Below are 17,859 nucleotides of genomic sequence, written 5' to 3'. Positions count from 1 at the left end.
CCTTGTAGTTTTAATGTCTTTTATAATCTTTTACCATGAATGGGTCCATTCACCATATTTAATCAAAAATTTACTCTTTCTCCTTTAAAACTCGTTTCCTTTGACTTCTAAGATACCTCTCATTTCTATTTCATTTATGTGCTTGCACATTCCTTCCTTCTCAGCCTATCATTGTCTTTTCTTTCTTCTGATTATGACCTAAATAATTGTGTACAACTCAATAGCAAAAACAAGACAAAACAAAATAATCCGATAAAAAAAATGGGCAGAAGATCTGAATAGATATTTTTCCAAAGAAAACATACAGATGGGCCATAGGCACATGAGAAGATGCACAACATCACTAATCATTAAGGAAATGCAAACCAAAACCACAATGAGATATCACTTCACACCTGCTAGAGTGGCTATTATCAAAAAGACAAGAAATTAGTGTTGGCAAGGATGTGGAGAAAAGGGAACCCTTTTGCATGGCTGGTGGGAATGTAAATTGATGCAGCCACTATGGAAAACAGTATGGAGGTTCCTCAAAAAATTAAAAATAGAATAACTATATGATTCAGCAAATTCCACTTCTGGGTATTTATCTTAGAAAACAAAAACATTAACCTGAATAGATATATGCACCCCCATGTTCACTGTAGCACTGTTTACAACAGCCAAGATAAGGAAATAACCTAAGGGTTCAACAATGTATAACTGGATAAAGAAGTTGTGGTATATATATACAATGGAATGTTATTCAGGCATTAAAAATAGAATAAAACCTTGCCATTTTTGACAACATGGACAGACTTCAAGAACACTGAGCTAAATGAAATGAGTCAGAGAAAGACAAATACTGTATGATTTCTCATATGTGGAATCTTGAAAAAACAAACAAAAAAAGCTCATTGACAGAACAGACTGCTGGTTGCCAGAGGTGGGGGGTGGTGAGGAGTGGGAGAAGTGAATGAAGGGTATAAAGGTGGCGGTGGGGAGGGGAAGCTAGGTACAATGTAGGAAACAAAAGCCATGTGTGAAAGAACTGACAGATTTGACTTCATATAAATTAAAATTTTCCATATGATCAAATTCATCGTTAACAAAGGTAAAGTGCAAGTGACAAACATGGAAAAAATATCTGAAAAACAAATAACAGATAAAAGGTTGTTATTCACTCCATTCACTCAATGAAAAATTAACTACGGTGTGCCTACTATGTGCCAGACAGGTGCTGGAAGTATTAGAATGAACAAATGACAAAATCCCTACCCTCCTGGTTCTTAAATTCTAATGATGCGGAGAGGGACAAGCAATAAAGAAATAAACAAACAGTATGTCAGATGGCAGTTATGGAGAAAAATAAAACAGGGAATGAGGAAAGAGACTATGGAGAAGGCAAACAAAGATATGAAGACTTCCAAAAATGAGTAAGAAAAAGTCTAACAACATAACAGAAAAAGCGGCAAAGAATACCAACACAGAATTCACAGACCCAGAAATGCATATATCCAGTAAACATGGTCTACCCACTAACACAATGCCATGGCATTATTCACCCACCAGGTTGGCAAACATTCAGTAGTAGGGGTGTAGGTAAACGAGTAATTGTGTGTCCCTTTGGTGGAAGTGTAAATCGGTATCTTTCTTTTAGAGAGTAACTTGGCAGGAACTATCCAAATGTTGAAAGCACATGCCTTTTGATCTCACAACCCTCTTCTGCATATCACACTGGAAAGAAAGAGACCACTTATATAAAGACTACCAATGCAGCATTGTCTGTATTGGGGGAAAACAGAATACAAAATTTCATAGTTCTGTGTTGGGGGAATAAGTTCTAAAAGAGCCACTGTCTTCACATGAAGGCTACAACCAATTGAAAACAAAAGATAAATGGCACTGACTATTAGATACTGATGTCAGTTTCCTGAGGATCTTAAACTGACTGAAGAGAAGAGTAGAAGAATAAAAAAGAACCACCCAGGCCGCTATTGTAAATGCCAACCTGAAGAATTATTTCTAAATCTTAAACTTAGGCTTCATTAAAAAAAATGCTATAATTAGGGCATCAAAATAATGTGCTTGAGACCAAATTTTTTTAATTGCATGCATATTGGTAATTAAAAGTTAGACAATCTCTAGATTGTCAGAAACATATTCCTTTAACAGGAACAATAAAGCTGGATCAATTAGCCTTCACTGTCTTGGGAATGGGAATGGGAAAAGGAGGAAAACAAGTTACCTCAACAAGAAATTTCCCACTAAAACATCCTCTCCAAACTCTGCCTCCCCCTGCCTAAAAAGGTTTCCTACCCTCTAATTAACATGTATTTCTGTGTGCCAACTATTATTTAGAGCACTTAGTAAACATGATCTCATTTAATTTTCATAATAACCCTATGAAGTACGTACTGGCATCCCATTTTATAAATGAGAAAGCTCAGGTTTATAGAGGTCATACTACCCAGAGTCATATTGCCAGTAAGGGATCGAATCAGAATTCACATCAAGGTTACTTTGATCCAATTCTAGGCATCATAAGTGAAAATGGGCTTAAGTCGCCTAGAAGGTCATCAAAGGGAAATACAGCTAAGAATCTGAGACTAGAATTAACATCAAGATACAATTAAAGTAAAAAATTACAACCAGCATTTCACATCAAGCTAACAATTTATTACCCTTCAGAGAGTTGCAGTTCACAAAGTAGAAACAGAGCTGTGCATCCAGACTCTGTGAGGCTGCTAATTTTAATAATACAGACTTTCACAAGTTATTTGCTTCTGCAGCAAAATAATCTTATTTTAATTTAATTGTTAAGCAATTCATGTTATAGAAGATTGTCTGCCTTTCCATTAAAAACAGTTCCAGAATCTATTTGTCTTAAAATCCAAGAATAAGAACAAAAGAGAAAAAAAAATTAGAATTCAAGGAGAGATTTAAAACTAAATTAAATGAACCAATTTCAAGAATACAGAAACAGATTTTTTTTTTAAGGAACAGTCTATATGCCAAAACACTGTTGGCATGAATTTAAGACTATCTTCTGTGCAGTTATACTGGGAGAAAATCAAGAAGAAATATTGGAAAGCTAGCTGACTGGGAAAAAGACTGGTACAAATAACAAACAAAAACCCTTAGACAGTGTTTAAGAACAAAGAAATAAACAATTAGCAACATCCAGTTTAAACTCAAAAGAGTTTTCCTGTAATTAACTGACACTAACTAATATGAGCAGGGAACCAACACCAAATGTTCTTTATTCTTTGTCATAAATAAATTGCTTTGCCTTAGAGAAATAAAAGTTTAAAAGATGAAAATTTAAGAATCTGTTTCAAGTACAGTATGTAATCAGAATAAGCCTGAGATTGTTCAGACAGGCTGATCTCATAGGGTAATGAAAAGTAAACAGTCACACAAGCAACAGTGATTCAATGTATTACTCCAAATAAGGCAATTTCTATGTGACAGCAAAGCCCTAAGAGAAAGGAGGACGAATGAGAGAAGCATACACAGATAATGACTACAATTTCAAACTAGGGGTGGAAGTCAGGGAGAGAATTTTGTTTTTAATAAGAAAAAAAAACAAAAACAAAAACAATAGGACATGAAATAGTAAGAGAATTAGACTTTTGCTTAATAATAATAAAAACCATTAAGTATCACAGTAAGCATGGATTAAGAACACAAAGACATGAAATAATTTCACGGCTGGCACTTTTAACCCCATCATAGAAAGGGAAATGCCCCTGGGGGAGAGAGTAGTTTGTCTCCCCAAAGCACATCTCAGAGGAAAGTTTCTCTGGCACCCAGCAGTGACATTTCTGCCCTCACCAGGACAAACTCAGCAAGAGAAATGGAAGGAGCAGGCGAAAGTCCAGAGAAGGCTGTTTTTCACTCCATGCCCACCAAATGATGGCAGGTCTCCACATCCTTACCTTTCACCCTTCATCCTTTCACTCAGCATACAAATTAATCAAGTGGCTGAGTTTGCAGAACATATATGAAACAGATTTAGAGATGTACAGCTTTTAACTCAGAAAGCATCTTCAGCAGCACACAAAGGTCTCAATGTACTCATTAAAGTTTATATGGTGGTAAACCTTGAGTGACTAAAATCTGCAGGAAACATGGAATGTGGAGTTCTGCTTAAGCCAAACTTCATGCCTGAATTCCTGAAGAAAATTTGTTAGACCTTTTCAGCAAGATCTACTAAACTTACTTGTTAATTCTAGATTTTATGTGATGTATTTTTATACAGAAAATTTACTTCACAGTTCTCGAATGATGCAAAGGTTTTATTTAAATCTGTTCAAAATCCAACCTCTTAGCCTAGGATTAAAAGCTTTTCTCCTAAAAGAGAATTAAAAGAAACACAGTCTGTTTTACCATAAAAGGACAACAAATTGAAATGTGTTCTGACTCATTTAATTTCCTCAAAATCACCTTATAAATGGAGAGAGCCAACAACCAAATTGTTCTCTTATGGATTCAGACACATACATTGAAAAAAATCTGTCAATATATTAAAACTATACATGATGAATCGTACAAAGTGCACTATTTGCTTTCTAACTTTTAAAACACAAAGTGAACTTATACTGTGCAAGCATAGTAAATAATGAAAGCTAGGTACTTAACACTTGCTTTTTAAAACATTGGGAACAAGATTACGAAGTTATCACTGCTCAGAATACACACTTCCATGTTTAAGGTCAAGATGACTATCACTGAAAATAATGGCAAAAAAATTTATGTGCACTTACCAAAAAATAATCCAAAAATGTTTCAAAAGTTCACTTGAGTAAGATTTTTGCTGAATTATGCTTGCCATAATACTTGACAAGCACAACAACTTCTTTAATGGTTCTTTGTGATCAAATAAAAATAATGGCATAAAATAATGAAATGACAACAACTCAAACCAGAGGTAACCCCTACTATGCCAGTTCTGGCTATCCAGATTTAAGGAACCAAACAGATTTTGAAAATTCGAGATATGACTGGTATTCTCATTAACCAAACTCTCACTACTTGCCAACAAAACTCAGAAACGAAACAGATTCAGATAACAGGCTATATCCCTAGCTACCTGAACTTACAGTCCAAACTTCCACTCTTTATATTTAGGGACCCAGTGTCTAAGAATACTTGTATTTTATTTTTTTGCTCTTTGGTTAACTCATTGTCCAGAAAAACAGAATTTTATGTTCTCATTTTTTTCTCTCTATGCACCACATTTAGCATTTTCCCATGCTATTACATAGTTCTTGTAAACATCACTTTATTGGCTAATATCCCCATTGAGGGGACTTGGCTGTAATTTATATAACTTCTTACTCAGTCTCTGAATGTTCACTTGGTCCATTTTCCCCCCATAACTATGATACAATAAAAATCCCCCCTCAAATCTTTTTTCTTTGTTCAAAATAAAATTGTTCTCTGTAAAAACTACAGCTAAATATTTTACATATTTTATAATAATATTTTAAATAACTTTTTCAAATTATAATTTAGTAAGACATTCTTTTGATAGTCTCTATTCTTAATTCGTTAGGCTCAAAATGTAAGTCCCAAAAGTTCAAAATAAAAATAACTTATTTTAAATGGTCATATGTAATAAAACTAGATATATAATCCTTCTCCTGAAGATTTATATTTTAGATTATATATTCTACCTTTAGTTGGTTTCAGTGGGCACCAACGATTTTGCCCCAATCCCTGTGCCAATTTTTTGTAAAAGAGAGATTTAGTAATCAGAAGGTAACAAAAAGATGCACTAATCTTTTCTTTATGAAAAAAATTGTTAAAGAACAAAGAAATGTACCATATTTACTCAACAATTTGCCTCAAAGTAATAGTAAACTTACATTCAACAAAATGTCTCTAAAATGGACAAAAACAGAAGCTCTTCTAAAACTATTAAGTGAAATTTCAGGTTACCTTAAAGCATCTCTAGGAGTATAACATTTGATCTATTGAGTTTGTACCTGCTATAATTACCAGGGGTGACCCTTACAACCTTCGAGTGCTCTTGAGATTGAAGGGTGTGGGAGCAGCGGGTGGGAGGGAACCATACATGTGTGCACATTCACAAAATGAATTCATGAGCATAAAGATCTGTAAAACCATTCATTTCCAAAAAGAGAGCCAACAGAGAGAGAAAAATGCCTGACAATGTGTACGTCTGATAGGAAAAAGTACAGATATCACCAATAATCTTTACTACACACAGTGACCTTTAATTGTTACTAAGAAAACCAAAAGAATAACACAATCTTTATTGTTACAGATTCAAGTAGTCATGTAATTTTCAAGAGGGAATTCATGATTCTTTTGTTCAGAATTCAGCAGACATCTAAGTCACCTCAAAAGCCAACCCATCTATCTTTAAATTATTAAAAACATCCTTGTACAACTTCCCAAGGGTAGGCAGTTGATGTCACACTCTAGGACAGTCTACTACTTCTCTAGAAAGCTCCTGCGACATTAAGGGCTATCTTCAGATATGTGTCTAAACAAAATCATTATTTGTGTGGTTTAATTTAATCTTTTAAGAAACTTATCTAAGAACCTCAAAATCTAAATCTGTGACAAAACTAAAATTTAAGTAAATCAAGTTAACGTTATTATTCTCTTAAGTATCCAGAGAGGTTTAGGTGCTTGACATTCTATTTTATTCCCTACTCAGTAATGATTTTTAATTAAAAAGCTTGAAACTTCTTTTCTGTAAGCTATATGAAATCCTCATCTCCATCTATGAAGATAATACAACAAATATTTTTCTCAAAAGAGAGAAACAGAAACTCTGAAAAGAATCAGTCTGAAGATGGCCTTTGTGCATTTCTATGTAACAAACACATTGTGATATTCATTTTTCTTCTCACTTTTCAGTGTTACCCCTGACTTCATTAAAATCAATGTGAAAAATACTCTGTACTCACTCTGGCATTCTATGAATTGATGAATAAAAGTGCAGTCCCCGCCACTCTTTGAAAGCAAGTGCTCTAATAAAGAAAGAAACACCTTTAAGGATATAATTTTTGCTGTCTTTGAAAACCAACAGCAAAGGTAGGAAAACTGAAGTGTATTAACATGGGAAACTCTAAATAAGATTAATAAAAGTTTAATACATTTTACTACTAACAGCAGACATATTTTGGAGTTAAATAAAGTTAAATGACTGAAAATTGTAGTTATAGAATCATTAATTTGTACCCTGAATGGTTAGTTTTTAAAGGTGCAGTTTCTATCCAAATAGCTCAAGAAAACCACAAAAATGTATTGCTTTAAAAAGCTTCTCCCACTTTTAAAATACATCTTTCTCCTTGAGAGCCTAACAAATACTTTTAAGTAATTTAAAACATTTTTATTTGTTCTTATTGAATTAATTTTCAAATGACTGTTCTCTGACAGTTCCTCTTCAAAGCTGTTCATCTTAGTTAAGAGGCAAAAAGTAAATATTTTAAGAATAACAAAATAATGCCTTAAAATTTAAGAAACTGATACAGTATTTTAATTTTTACACTTTCGTTTCACAAATAGTGTACCTCCTTCAGTCACTTAATCTGTACTTCATATACTATCAAAACATTGTATTGTGTATCTCTGCCTAAATGATTAAAATCAATGCCCGCATATTTTAAAGTAAGAGCTTGGTAAATGGTTTTTTTGCTCAGATCAAACGGATTTTTCTTTTTTAATAAGTGAAGAGAATCAAATCTAACATAGTAGTTTAATAAAAGTTTCAGCCCTTTTCTTAAAATAATCTCTTCCTCTGAGTCAGGAACTAACGTCTGAATCTGGGTAATATCCTTCAATTATAGATATGTTATCTTTCAAAACTACCAAGAAGACTTTGGAACTTAAAGTGTTAAAAATATATTCCAACATGATGACTATCTAGAAGGTGTACAAGCACAAAAACCTGTCAAAGAATATGAGTTAGTACCACTCTGACTGTAAAAGCCTCTTTCTTGCCGCCTCCACTTCAATCCGCCTCACCCCTCATCATCTCAGCTTTGCTTGAGAGGCAGGCGTCTTCTACTCTGATGGCTTGTCAACCTCTCTTGACATCTTTACTGACAGCCTTCTTCTTTACCTTCATACTAAAGCCTCTTACACAATGCGCAGATATACTTCTATATACATACACATATACAGTTATATAACTGTATAGTTACATATAGTTACATTATATATAGATACAATATCTCTCCAAAAAAGAAGAAAAAAGGCTAACTGCAATAGAAATTCAAAATTAAAAAAAAAACCTAATAAATAGTATTTGCCAAATGAAGTCAAGAAATCCAAAACAGGAGCCCTCAGCTGAATAGTAATTACTAAAGTAAAAAGGTGGTTTCACATAAATCCTATCTAAGCTATAACAACAATTTCAGAACTCAAACTATACAACATCACTGGTTAAATACGAAAACTCAGTAAAGCCAAATTTTAGCCTAACTAGAGGACTTTATGAATCATATATGAAACCAAATTTCAGGTTGGCATCACAGGCCTTCATACGACATTTATAAATAAAGGACATTCCATCATCAGTCACCAGGCCAAAAATCAAACCTTTTATCTATTCTGATTTTACCATCTGGACTCTACATTAAAATATCTACTATACTATTTTAGATAAGATGCAAGATTAATCTAAAAAGATTAAAAAAATATATATATATATCTCCCACAAAGGTATCTCTTAAGACACACGAGACTAAAGTCTTTTAGGTAGAATATGTAAAGGATTTGGATCATGACACTTTTAATACTCCATTACTTGAATTCAAAGATGTCACTGAATCCAAACCAAGAATTAAGAATCAGATACTTAAGGGGGTAGGGGTCCTGTGATACTAAAATAGGGTTATAGGAGTATAAAGAAAAAGACAGATACAGAAACATAATAGTCACGATACTTAAAATGTGTTTTATTTGTACATGAGTGGATTTTCATGTTTCTACTGAGCCCTTAAGGTAGAGCTAGTTTGAAAAAAAAAAAGTAGCTAGTTTGAATTGAGATGTGTTGTCAGTATAAAACGAATATACAGTGATTTCAAAGACTTACTAAGGAAAAAAGAATGTGAAATATTTCACTTATAATATCTTAATACTGATTACATGTTGAAACAATATTTTGGATACAGTGGATTATAGTAAATACATAATTAAAATACATCACTAAAAATTTACCTATTTCTTTCTATATTTTTAATATGGCTACCAGAAATTTTTAAATTATATATGTGACTCTCATAATATTTCTATTAGATAGTACTTTCCTATACCCTCTAAGATATAGTCAAATTATGCTTATCAGATTAAAAAATTATAGTATAAAACTCTACTTACAGCTGCTATTTTAAATTTAAGTAATTTCAAAAATGGGGTTTACTGAAGAAATATAATACTTATTATTAACTAATTATTATTTATTACTTATTATTAACTTATTAATTAATAATCTTAACTTCTCTAGGTATTTTTAAAATATTCTCTTACGACTGTTCTAGGTTCTCTCTTTACTATTTAAAGAGTAATTTTAGTTAAAGCCATATCTAATAGCACATTATGACTATAGACTTGGGTAGTATTAGAATACCTGATAATTAGTTTGTTACTATATCATAAATGACCTAGAAGAGACCACCAAAATCCACTCAGTAATTAATTCTGGTATATTAAGCTTTTGTGTATATCCAGATATTTACTACTCAGTTTCTTGAAAGATATCTTGAAAGATACAGTCACTTTCACACAACTCATTTTACCACTACTGGAAAAACAAATACCAGCAAGGGAAAAATAATTATAGGCAGGAGTACCTTAAAGTTTCCAAAATATCTTTTTCAGTTTTAAATCAAGGAATTGTCCATAATTATTCTCATCTAAATCAACTGGAATTGGCAAAAAGTTTTAAGCAGTAATTTGATAACTCTTGTTAGTATAAAGATGGTTCAGTATATATGAAAGGATTCTCTTAACTGAAGGAATAGAATGTTCCCAACTTGAGTTAATACTAACATTATCTATCAATAAATACATGCTTAAGTCAAAAGGGTAATGGATTTGAATAGAAGTATACATGTCAGAAAGAGAAAAAAAAGGCAAAATAATAGCAGAAAATATAAATTCATTTATGGATGAGAAGCTTTTAGAAGGTAAGGATTAAATCATCTTACATATGTTTGCTAAATTTACTTAATAAAGAGAAATTAGTAATATCACTACAATGAATATAAACTACACCTTTAAAATTCTCAAAATGAAACTCAATCAAACTGAAATCTAGAATGTCAATGTATTTCACAAAACATACATCATATAGTCAAATAACAATGATTAATGAGACTTTTTTAAAATTTAAGAGTTTCAAGATTCATTATATATGTAGTATTAGCTCTTGACTTTTGCAGTTCACAGATACAAGATTACCTGAGCCTATTCTGCCAGTTCTTGATTAAAAACAAATCAAACAAACAAAACCAAAACAAACCAAAGAAAAAAAAAAAACCTCCTAACTTTATTAGAGTGTGGTTGCTACCCAAAAACTATAAAGATATCCCCTGATACATGGAAAAAATATTTGCTAAGAAGTTCTGTGTATCAACCTTGAAATCTTCTGCTAATTTCTGTATAAAGACTGAGATAAGAGGCATACAGATTCATAAACACAGAAAACAGTTTTATTCCTTCTGTACTCTAAGCATCTAATGAAGGCTCTGGTACTTAATTGGTGCTCGATTAACGCTGGATGAATGGGGAAGGGAAGAAAGGTCTTTAAGACTTAAAGAATGCAGAAGTCATTGAGTAAAAAGTACCCCATGCTGCAGTGGAAAAACCAAGAGTGGCTATACAGTTTTGGCAAGAGATAACCCAAGTTATCTAGAATGAAGGGTCATGTACCAATAACAAGTAAAGAATTTTTCAGATGTCAGAAATGAGTGACCTGTTTTCTCTGACTGATGGAACAGATGGATAAAGAAAGCAGTTTCTACGTCATATTCAAGAGCTCAATGAGCTGTTAAGTAAACTCCTGGCCAGGGAGGGAGTAGGGCACAAACATTAAAAATAGGGGCCAATTATCCCCAGGAAACAGTGCTTGAAGGAAGAAAATGGGAGTTTAGTCTCTGAAAATAAAGTGGGGAAAAAAGCTATACTATGTTATATAAGTCAGCAATAAAGTTGAACATTATCTTTTTTTATTATTTGAATAATTGAAATTTCCATATAATAAGGGATATCTAACCATAGGCCATGGCACTAGAATTACAAAATAAGGGGAAGTTTGATTTTTAAGACAGGATTTAATGGTCTATAAACAGCATGCTTTTCATACCAAACACTTTAAGCCCTGACCTCTCTATCCTGCTTAAATAGTAAAAGGATATCATGAAAGAAAAATACTTAAGTTTTTTACACTACCTTTTTCTGTGCTCCCATTTATTTTAGGTAAGAAGTCATCAACTTGTATCCCTAGGATTAAGACAGTGTATCATTGCCTGATCAAAGAAAGTATTACTTTAAAACTGGTCTCAAATGTAACCATGGCATTTTGTATTCCTACTCACATTGAGAATGACAGAACACTTTAAATTTATTTTTACAAAAAGGGTTCAACTTGCCATTTTCTATCAACTCAGAGAAAAAAGCTACAACTGCTTAGTAATCTTCCAATGAACCTCAGAAGAAAATGAATCTGCTGTTCATGTGCTTTTCTTATTTAAATATCTCTAAGCGAACCATCTCAGCTGCAGAAATTTCATTCATTTCAAAGACTAAACAATGGTGCCCACTGGTGGCAATCAAGCATATTTCTAAAGGAAATTTTCTGGAAGACTGTAGATACATTACACCTAATATGTAAAACATCCCTCTTAAAATAGCACCCAATGTGAGATAGTAAATATGAGAAAATTCAGCTTTAAGTAAGAAATTTGGTGACACCTACCTAAGCTGCTGCATTCTTTAAGAGTTTTCTCTTGAAGATGTTCTAACCGTACTGTAAATAAAAGTCCAAGAAAAAGATATTTCACAGATAAAAAGAAAGAAAAAATCAAATCAGATAAATGTCTGATTTAGCTAACTTACCCTGTAAAGCTGTTAGCCTTTCATTGGTGAAGTCATTATCAGCTTGCAAAGCTTCTATTTTTGCCTGGAGCTCCTGTTCTTTTTCTTCCATTTCATCTATTTTATGTTGTAATTCTTTTTTCTCAGCTTGTCCCTTCTGTTGGATTTCCTCTTGTTTTCCCTCTGCTACCTATTAAGAAAGAAAAAGAAAATTCAGTAATTTAATAAAATCTGAACTTGTTCTAAGAGGTCTAAAGCAGGACGGCTTTTATTCACATAGACTTCTAAGGAGAGTAGTCAATAATGTAGTACATATCTGTAAATGTCAAAATGATGTCAAAAGTGATGTGCACTGGGTCATTCCTCCATATCACGTAAAGAGAGAAAAACTCGCAGCAAGCAAGCAAGCAGACTCAATATGTACAGAAATTAAAGGGGTCAAAATGAAAAACATTTTCAAGGGGGAAATAAACTTTCCCTTGAAATTATTGTTGTTTTAAGTAGTTTGTACATTCTAAAATGTAACTTATTCTGAAATTTTAAACAAAATTATTTTTAGCTAAAGAAATGATGATTTAGAAGCACTTTTTAAAACGACCTCCTTTTAACAAGCCCAAATATTTAAAGCTATCATAGGTTATTATTATTATTATTTGTTAATCACTTAAAGGGGAGATATGCTCTGGTCTTTTCTAACAAATGTGTATCTTCTAGCCACTCAATCCGTTTGAATTATATAAAGATGGGTCTTCACAAACTCACTTACAACTTGGCGTTACCTACAGTCTGGTCTCTCCTTATCCTAAATGTCCTATAGCTATAGGGAGCAGCAGCTGAAGCAGAGCCAATAGCATCCCTGGAGGCTACAAGGGGTCAAGCAGATCACTCTGAGGTTCCCTCCGGGCTTGTTCCAGCACTAACATAGCTGCACCTGCCTTTGGGACACACTACAGATAAGCAGATTCCAGGTTTTTAAAATGCTGAATATCTTGCTGGTTCTCATCTACTTTCTGCTGTATATTTAAAATGCCTATTGTGAAGTATTTATTTCCATCCAAAGAAAATAAGTCAGCTTTTACAGACTTTCAATTATCTGTGGTGATGGGGTTTGGGCAAAATGGCACCTAATTTTTACTATAAGTAAGCTATTACCAAAGTTTACATCAACAACTATTCAGCAAGCAATTCAACCTAAACTCTTAAACTATCCAGTGTGTTACAGATGATCAATTTACATACTTTCAGGTTAAGAAAATACATACCTTTAATTTATCGGATAAATCTTTAATCTCATTAACTGCTCCATTATATTTATTGGCTAATTCTCTTAATTCTTCCTGAGTCCGTTCATTCATTTCTTTCAGGTGGGTACATTCATCTTCAGTATTACTCAGACTTCGCTGTAATTTAAGTTTACAGGCAGTTGATTTAGAATAAATGTATATTCTAAATTCCATGCATAAAAAATATAACTCTATAGGCTGTTCTAAATCAACACCTGTGTTGGACTTTATATAAGGCTGAGTTACATAACATAAAAATTTCAATTTACTGCAACTACATTACTAAAACAGAAAATACAAAGAATTAGGAAATAAAACAAAATAGGGCAGGGGGAGGGGAGGATGCTACTTTATATAATTACACTTTTAAAAGGCCACTGGTTATGAGTTCTAGCCTTGAAAATATTTTAAACCTATCAATTCTTAAAAGCAAGTTTAATAATATGCAATCAACTTAATAAAATTAGAAGACAATTAGTAATAATTTTCTTTCCTTGCATGTCATATTAATGACACAATAGTGAATGAGTCACTTTGGGATGGGGCTATTACAGAAACTATCCTTATACTAAAGTATGTTTATTACTTATTTGCCAATGGACATTTTAACTAACTCCAGTAAAAGATAACTTCTGTGGTAATTCTGCAGTGGTTCAAAGGAATAACTCATATTATCAATTAGGTTGTTTTAAAGCAATGAGAATCACATTTTGATTATTCTAAAGAGACCTAGAAAGGACCTTACAGATAATTTCCCTGTGAACCTCCAAAGAGGCACAGTTTTCCTTTCTGGAGGATGAATAAAGTAAGAATAGTGGTGTAGCTCTCTGCATTACACTGGTTATCCTCAACTGGAAGGAAAACAAAATTATGTGAAAGGAGATCAATTCTCTGGCACATATCATAGTCCACTGTCTGAAGGCTGAATCCTAACCTGAATGCAAACAGTGAAATTCCCTAGTTAGGTTTTTACTTCCTGAGTCACTGACTAGGGAACACCAGAACTCACAAGGTCATGCTGAGAACTCTGGACAATGAAAACAGCATATAGCTCCTTTCAACTAGATACACAGGAAAAATTTCCTAGCTATATAAGAAGACCCAAGTCTGAAATGTTAGCAATTTTAAGTTAAAATTTTAAAATCACACTACTACTTAGTATTTGTTAAATTGAAATACCTCAACTTCTGAAAGTTTTCTAACCACTTCAATTTTCTCCTGAAGAACCCGCCTCAGAGACTCTTTGGCTGTCGTCTCATAGTTGTGTTTATCCTCCTGTAATGCTATGAGTTCCTTCCGTAAACTATCTTCTGTTTGATTCTGGGATTAAAAGATATTTATAATTATAACCAAGTTGTTTTTTTTTCTTCAGTATTTACCATTTGAAAAAAAAACACACACTGCAATGCTCTTTAAGCTTTATATTAAGGTACCTCCAGACACAAACTAATTGAAGCTGTATTTAAAAGTTGCATTAGTAAATAACACTTTCCCAAATACATTAATTCACACTTCCAATAGAAAAAAGAAGTTAAAGTAAATTGAGAATTTCCCTCAAATATACCAAAATGAATTAACCCCTCTACCTGTCATATTATCTGGAAGTCACAATATTTACATTTATGGGCAAAAATAATCTTTTGCCTCTTAAAAAGGTCAAGCATTTTAAAACAATAATTAAACCAAAAGGAATAAGAATACCCTGGGGAAAAGGCTGATTTCAAGGTAGGAAATGCACAAGATGAGTCTGGAATATCCTGCCTGATATGACAGCAGAAAGCTACCAAAGTCTGCTAGAATTCTGTCGAAAGGACTCAGGTGCCAAGGGAAGAAGTTCCCACGACCAAAGATAGGATAATTTGAGAATCATTAAGAAAAACCAAATGGAACAGGTTTAAACACATGAAGTATATTTAAATCTAAGCTGGAAAATACCTTATGGTCATTCTTTGGTGGATGAGATGGAACTAAATCATTATTCTGAAATCTAGTAAGTAAAGGGAGAAAATCACTTATCCTGCTTATCCTAAGAAAATGTACCTCGGGATAACAAAATGGTTTATGAGAGGGAAGTTTCTCTACATAGAGTTCAGCTAGTAAATAAGGGAAAGACAGAACTATACAGCATCACCACTTTTGCAGCCCTTAATAAAAAGATGGACCCAGAAAAAGATCATCAAAGGTTGCTGATACCTCAAAAAGAAAGACAACTAAACATGACGGTGCCTCCTGATGAAAGCATACAATACTATACATGAAGTGTTGTTGACCGAAAAAAAAGCTGAACCTAAATCAGATCAAATCTCTAGAATTTGTGGTATGGGAGGGGGAGCTAGAAGAATGTTTAAATAAAAAACCATATTGAAAAAAAAATCCATATTGAGGAAAATTACAGAGGACAAATGACCCATTTACTCCAACAAATATCAACTATGATGGAAAAAAGAAAGTGTTATATTATACACAGGTATTCACTACATAATCCTTCCTACTTACATATGTATGTAGTTACATGACCCCTAATCATAAAAGATTTAAAAGAATGGTGGAAATATATAAATGTTTCTACATGTATTAAAATAACAGTCAAAGAAATGAAGCTACAATAAAAAAAACTATGCATTTTTCTTTATGTTCTTGAGATTAATACTTACTTTGGAGCATGCCTGTAGTTGATTTCCCATAACTTCTAACCGTGATAAGAGTCTATCTTCATCTATTAAAGCCTGTTGAAGAAAAAGTAAATATAAATAAAATCTCAGGGTAATTAAAAAAATAACATATGTCAAAAAAGTTGCTACTGCCAAAAAAAAAGATATAAAATTGTAAAAATTGGTCAACATCTACTGTAAAATGCTAAATTTTCAATATTTGTTCATTAAGAAATAACTTTGCCTTTTCTTGTTACAAAATTTTAGTTTTGGTTTAATCAATACCTAAGGGATATTAAACTATGCTTAAACGCTTCTTGAATATAAAGACAACTGGAATACCTGCCAACTGGTATCTGAAGCCTCCTGGGTGATGGCTAGTAGCCGCTGAAGCGTGGCTAACTTCTGTTCCAACATCTGTTCCCGGTGTAAGGCCTCCTAATATTATAAATCACAAAAGACATTCTAATAAACTCAATATGATTGCTTTGAAGAGTAATCAATTCTTAGCACATTCTGTAAATATTCTCATATCACATCCCACTGTATATTTTTACTTTCAAATGTGATAAATCTACTTTGTAAAATATATATAGGCCACATCATTTTAGCCTCATTTGTTGAGCTGTAAGTACTCCTGTGAGGGGTGCTCTAGCTGCAACTTCCCCTATAACAGAAAACAAGTCACCTTTTTTTTTTTCCACTCATAATTCATAAGTCAGTTAAAAAAAAAAACCTAGAGTAGAAGAATCCAACAAATGTTTTAACCATGCATTTTATGCATATACATTTATACACACACACACACACACACACACACACACACACAGAGAGAGAGAGAGAGAGAGAGAGAGAGAGAGAGGGAAAGAGAGAGAGAGGGAGGGAGAGAGAGAGAGACAATGTACAAGCTCAGAACAAAATCATCCCAAACTAAAACCAAAACAATCTGGTCAGCAGCAGATACTTTGTAATGGCTTAGCGACATGACTGTGACATCTGAAATAGAAATATCTTTTAATTTTTCTTCTTTAAAATGTTATATATAAATACAAATATATGTATATATTTTTTAAAAAACTGCTTTCTTCTCACAGTCTATTGAATTTTCAGGTGTTCTGATTCTGTAACTGTATTAACACTAACCTATAATCAAATATGCCAAAAACGTATAAGAGTCCACAAAGTGCTGGTTCAATGTAATTAAGGGGTTGAGGAGTTATATAACCATTTGGCAGCTCCAAAGGAATATTTTTACAGCGAAAGACATTGTCAAGCAAAGTCTTATCTCTAGGTCACTTGTTAACATTTGATAGCTGTTTAAGAGGGTCTCCTTCACTGAAAGTCAAGGTGAAAACGCTCCACAGCTTTCAGTTGTGGTTTTGGCACATCTTTAAATTTCATCTTCTTCTATTCCTGTCATTATCTAAAGAAGAACAGTTATTGCCCTAATACTTCTGAGACACCTCAACTGAGAAGTGTATACTTCAAATACAATACTTGAGGCTTAAAGCATGCATTTATTACTCTCCACATCCTTGATAAATAATGATTAGGGATAATTTGGTCTAATTAGAGTTAGAGGTACTGCTTTTTAATATAACTCTAAAAGTATAGATTAAGGAATCTAGTAAAAGTCATACCACCTTATAACCCACATTGAAACACAGCTCACACTAAAAAGGAACTAGGTACCAGGCTTATTTTAAGCTTCTTAGACATTCCTAATATCCAGGAAATTACACTAACGCTGTAAAAAGTTTTACTTAAAAACAAAACCACCAAATAACCACTACTTCCACTAGATGGTGTAATTTCACCTTTTTTTACTCAATTCCATTTAGAGTTTCATAACTCCATGAATCACATCC

General features: G+C 32.9%; 1 protein-coding gene across 30 annotated transcripts in view; it reads right to left on the bottom strand.

The window, feature by feature from the left end:
• SLMAP (sarcolemma associated protein) overlaps window positions 1-17,859 on the bottom strand; it is a 122,022-nt gene that overhangs the window by 33,741 nt on the left and 70,422 nt on the right. For 7 of the 30 annotated variants that reach the window (XM_015236239.3, XM_015236231.3, XM_015236316.3 and 4 more), the window contains exons 6-13: window positions 16,334-16,429; window positions 15,995-16,066; window positions 14,520-14,660; window positions 13,320-13,457; window positions 12,079-12,247; window positions 11,939-11,989; window positions 11,413-11,463; window positions 6,924-6,986 (exon numbers count right to left, since the gene is read on the bottom strand). In XM_015236239.3, the coding sequence (XP_015091725.1) occupies window positions 6,924-6,986; window positions 11,413-11,463; window positions 11,939-11,989; window positions 12,079-12,247; window positions 13,320-13,457; window positions 14,520-14,660; window positions 15,995-16,066; window positions 16,334-16,429 (781 nt within the window). The remainder of the gene's footprint in view (window positions 1-6,923; window positions 6,987-11,412; window positions 11,464-11,938; window positions 11,990-12,078; window positions 12,248-13,319; window positions 13,458-14,519; window positions 14,661-15,994; window positions 16,067-16,333; window positions 16,430-17,859) is intronic. The other 23 variants (XM_015236302.3, XM_015236300.3, XM_072941547.1 and 20 more) reach the window with 6 other exon arrangements.

This window comes from Vicugna pacos, chromosome 17, assembly GCF_048564905.1.
Source record: "Vicugna pacos chromosome 17, VicPac4, whole genome shotgun sequence".
Taxonomy (NCBI): domain Eukaryota; kingdom Metazoa; phylum Chordata; class Mammalia; order Artiodactyla; family Camelidae; genus Vicugna; species Vicugna pacos.
This window is presented reverse-complemented; position numbering and strand designations above follow the sequence as displayed.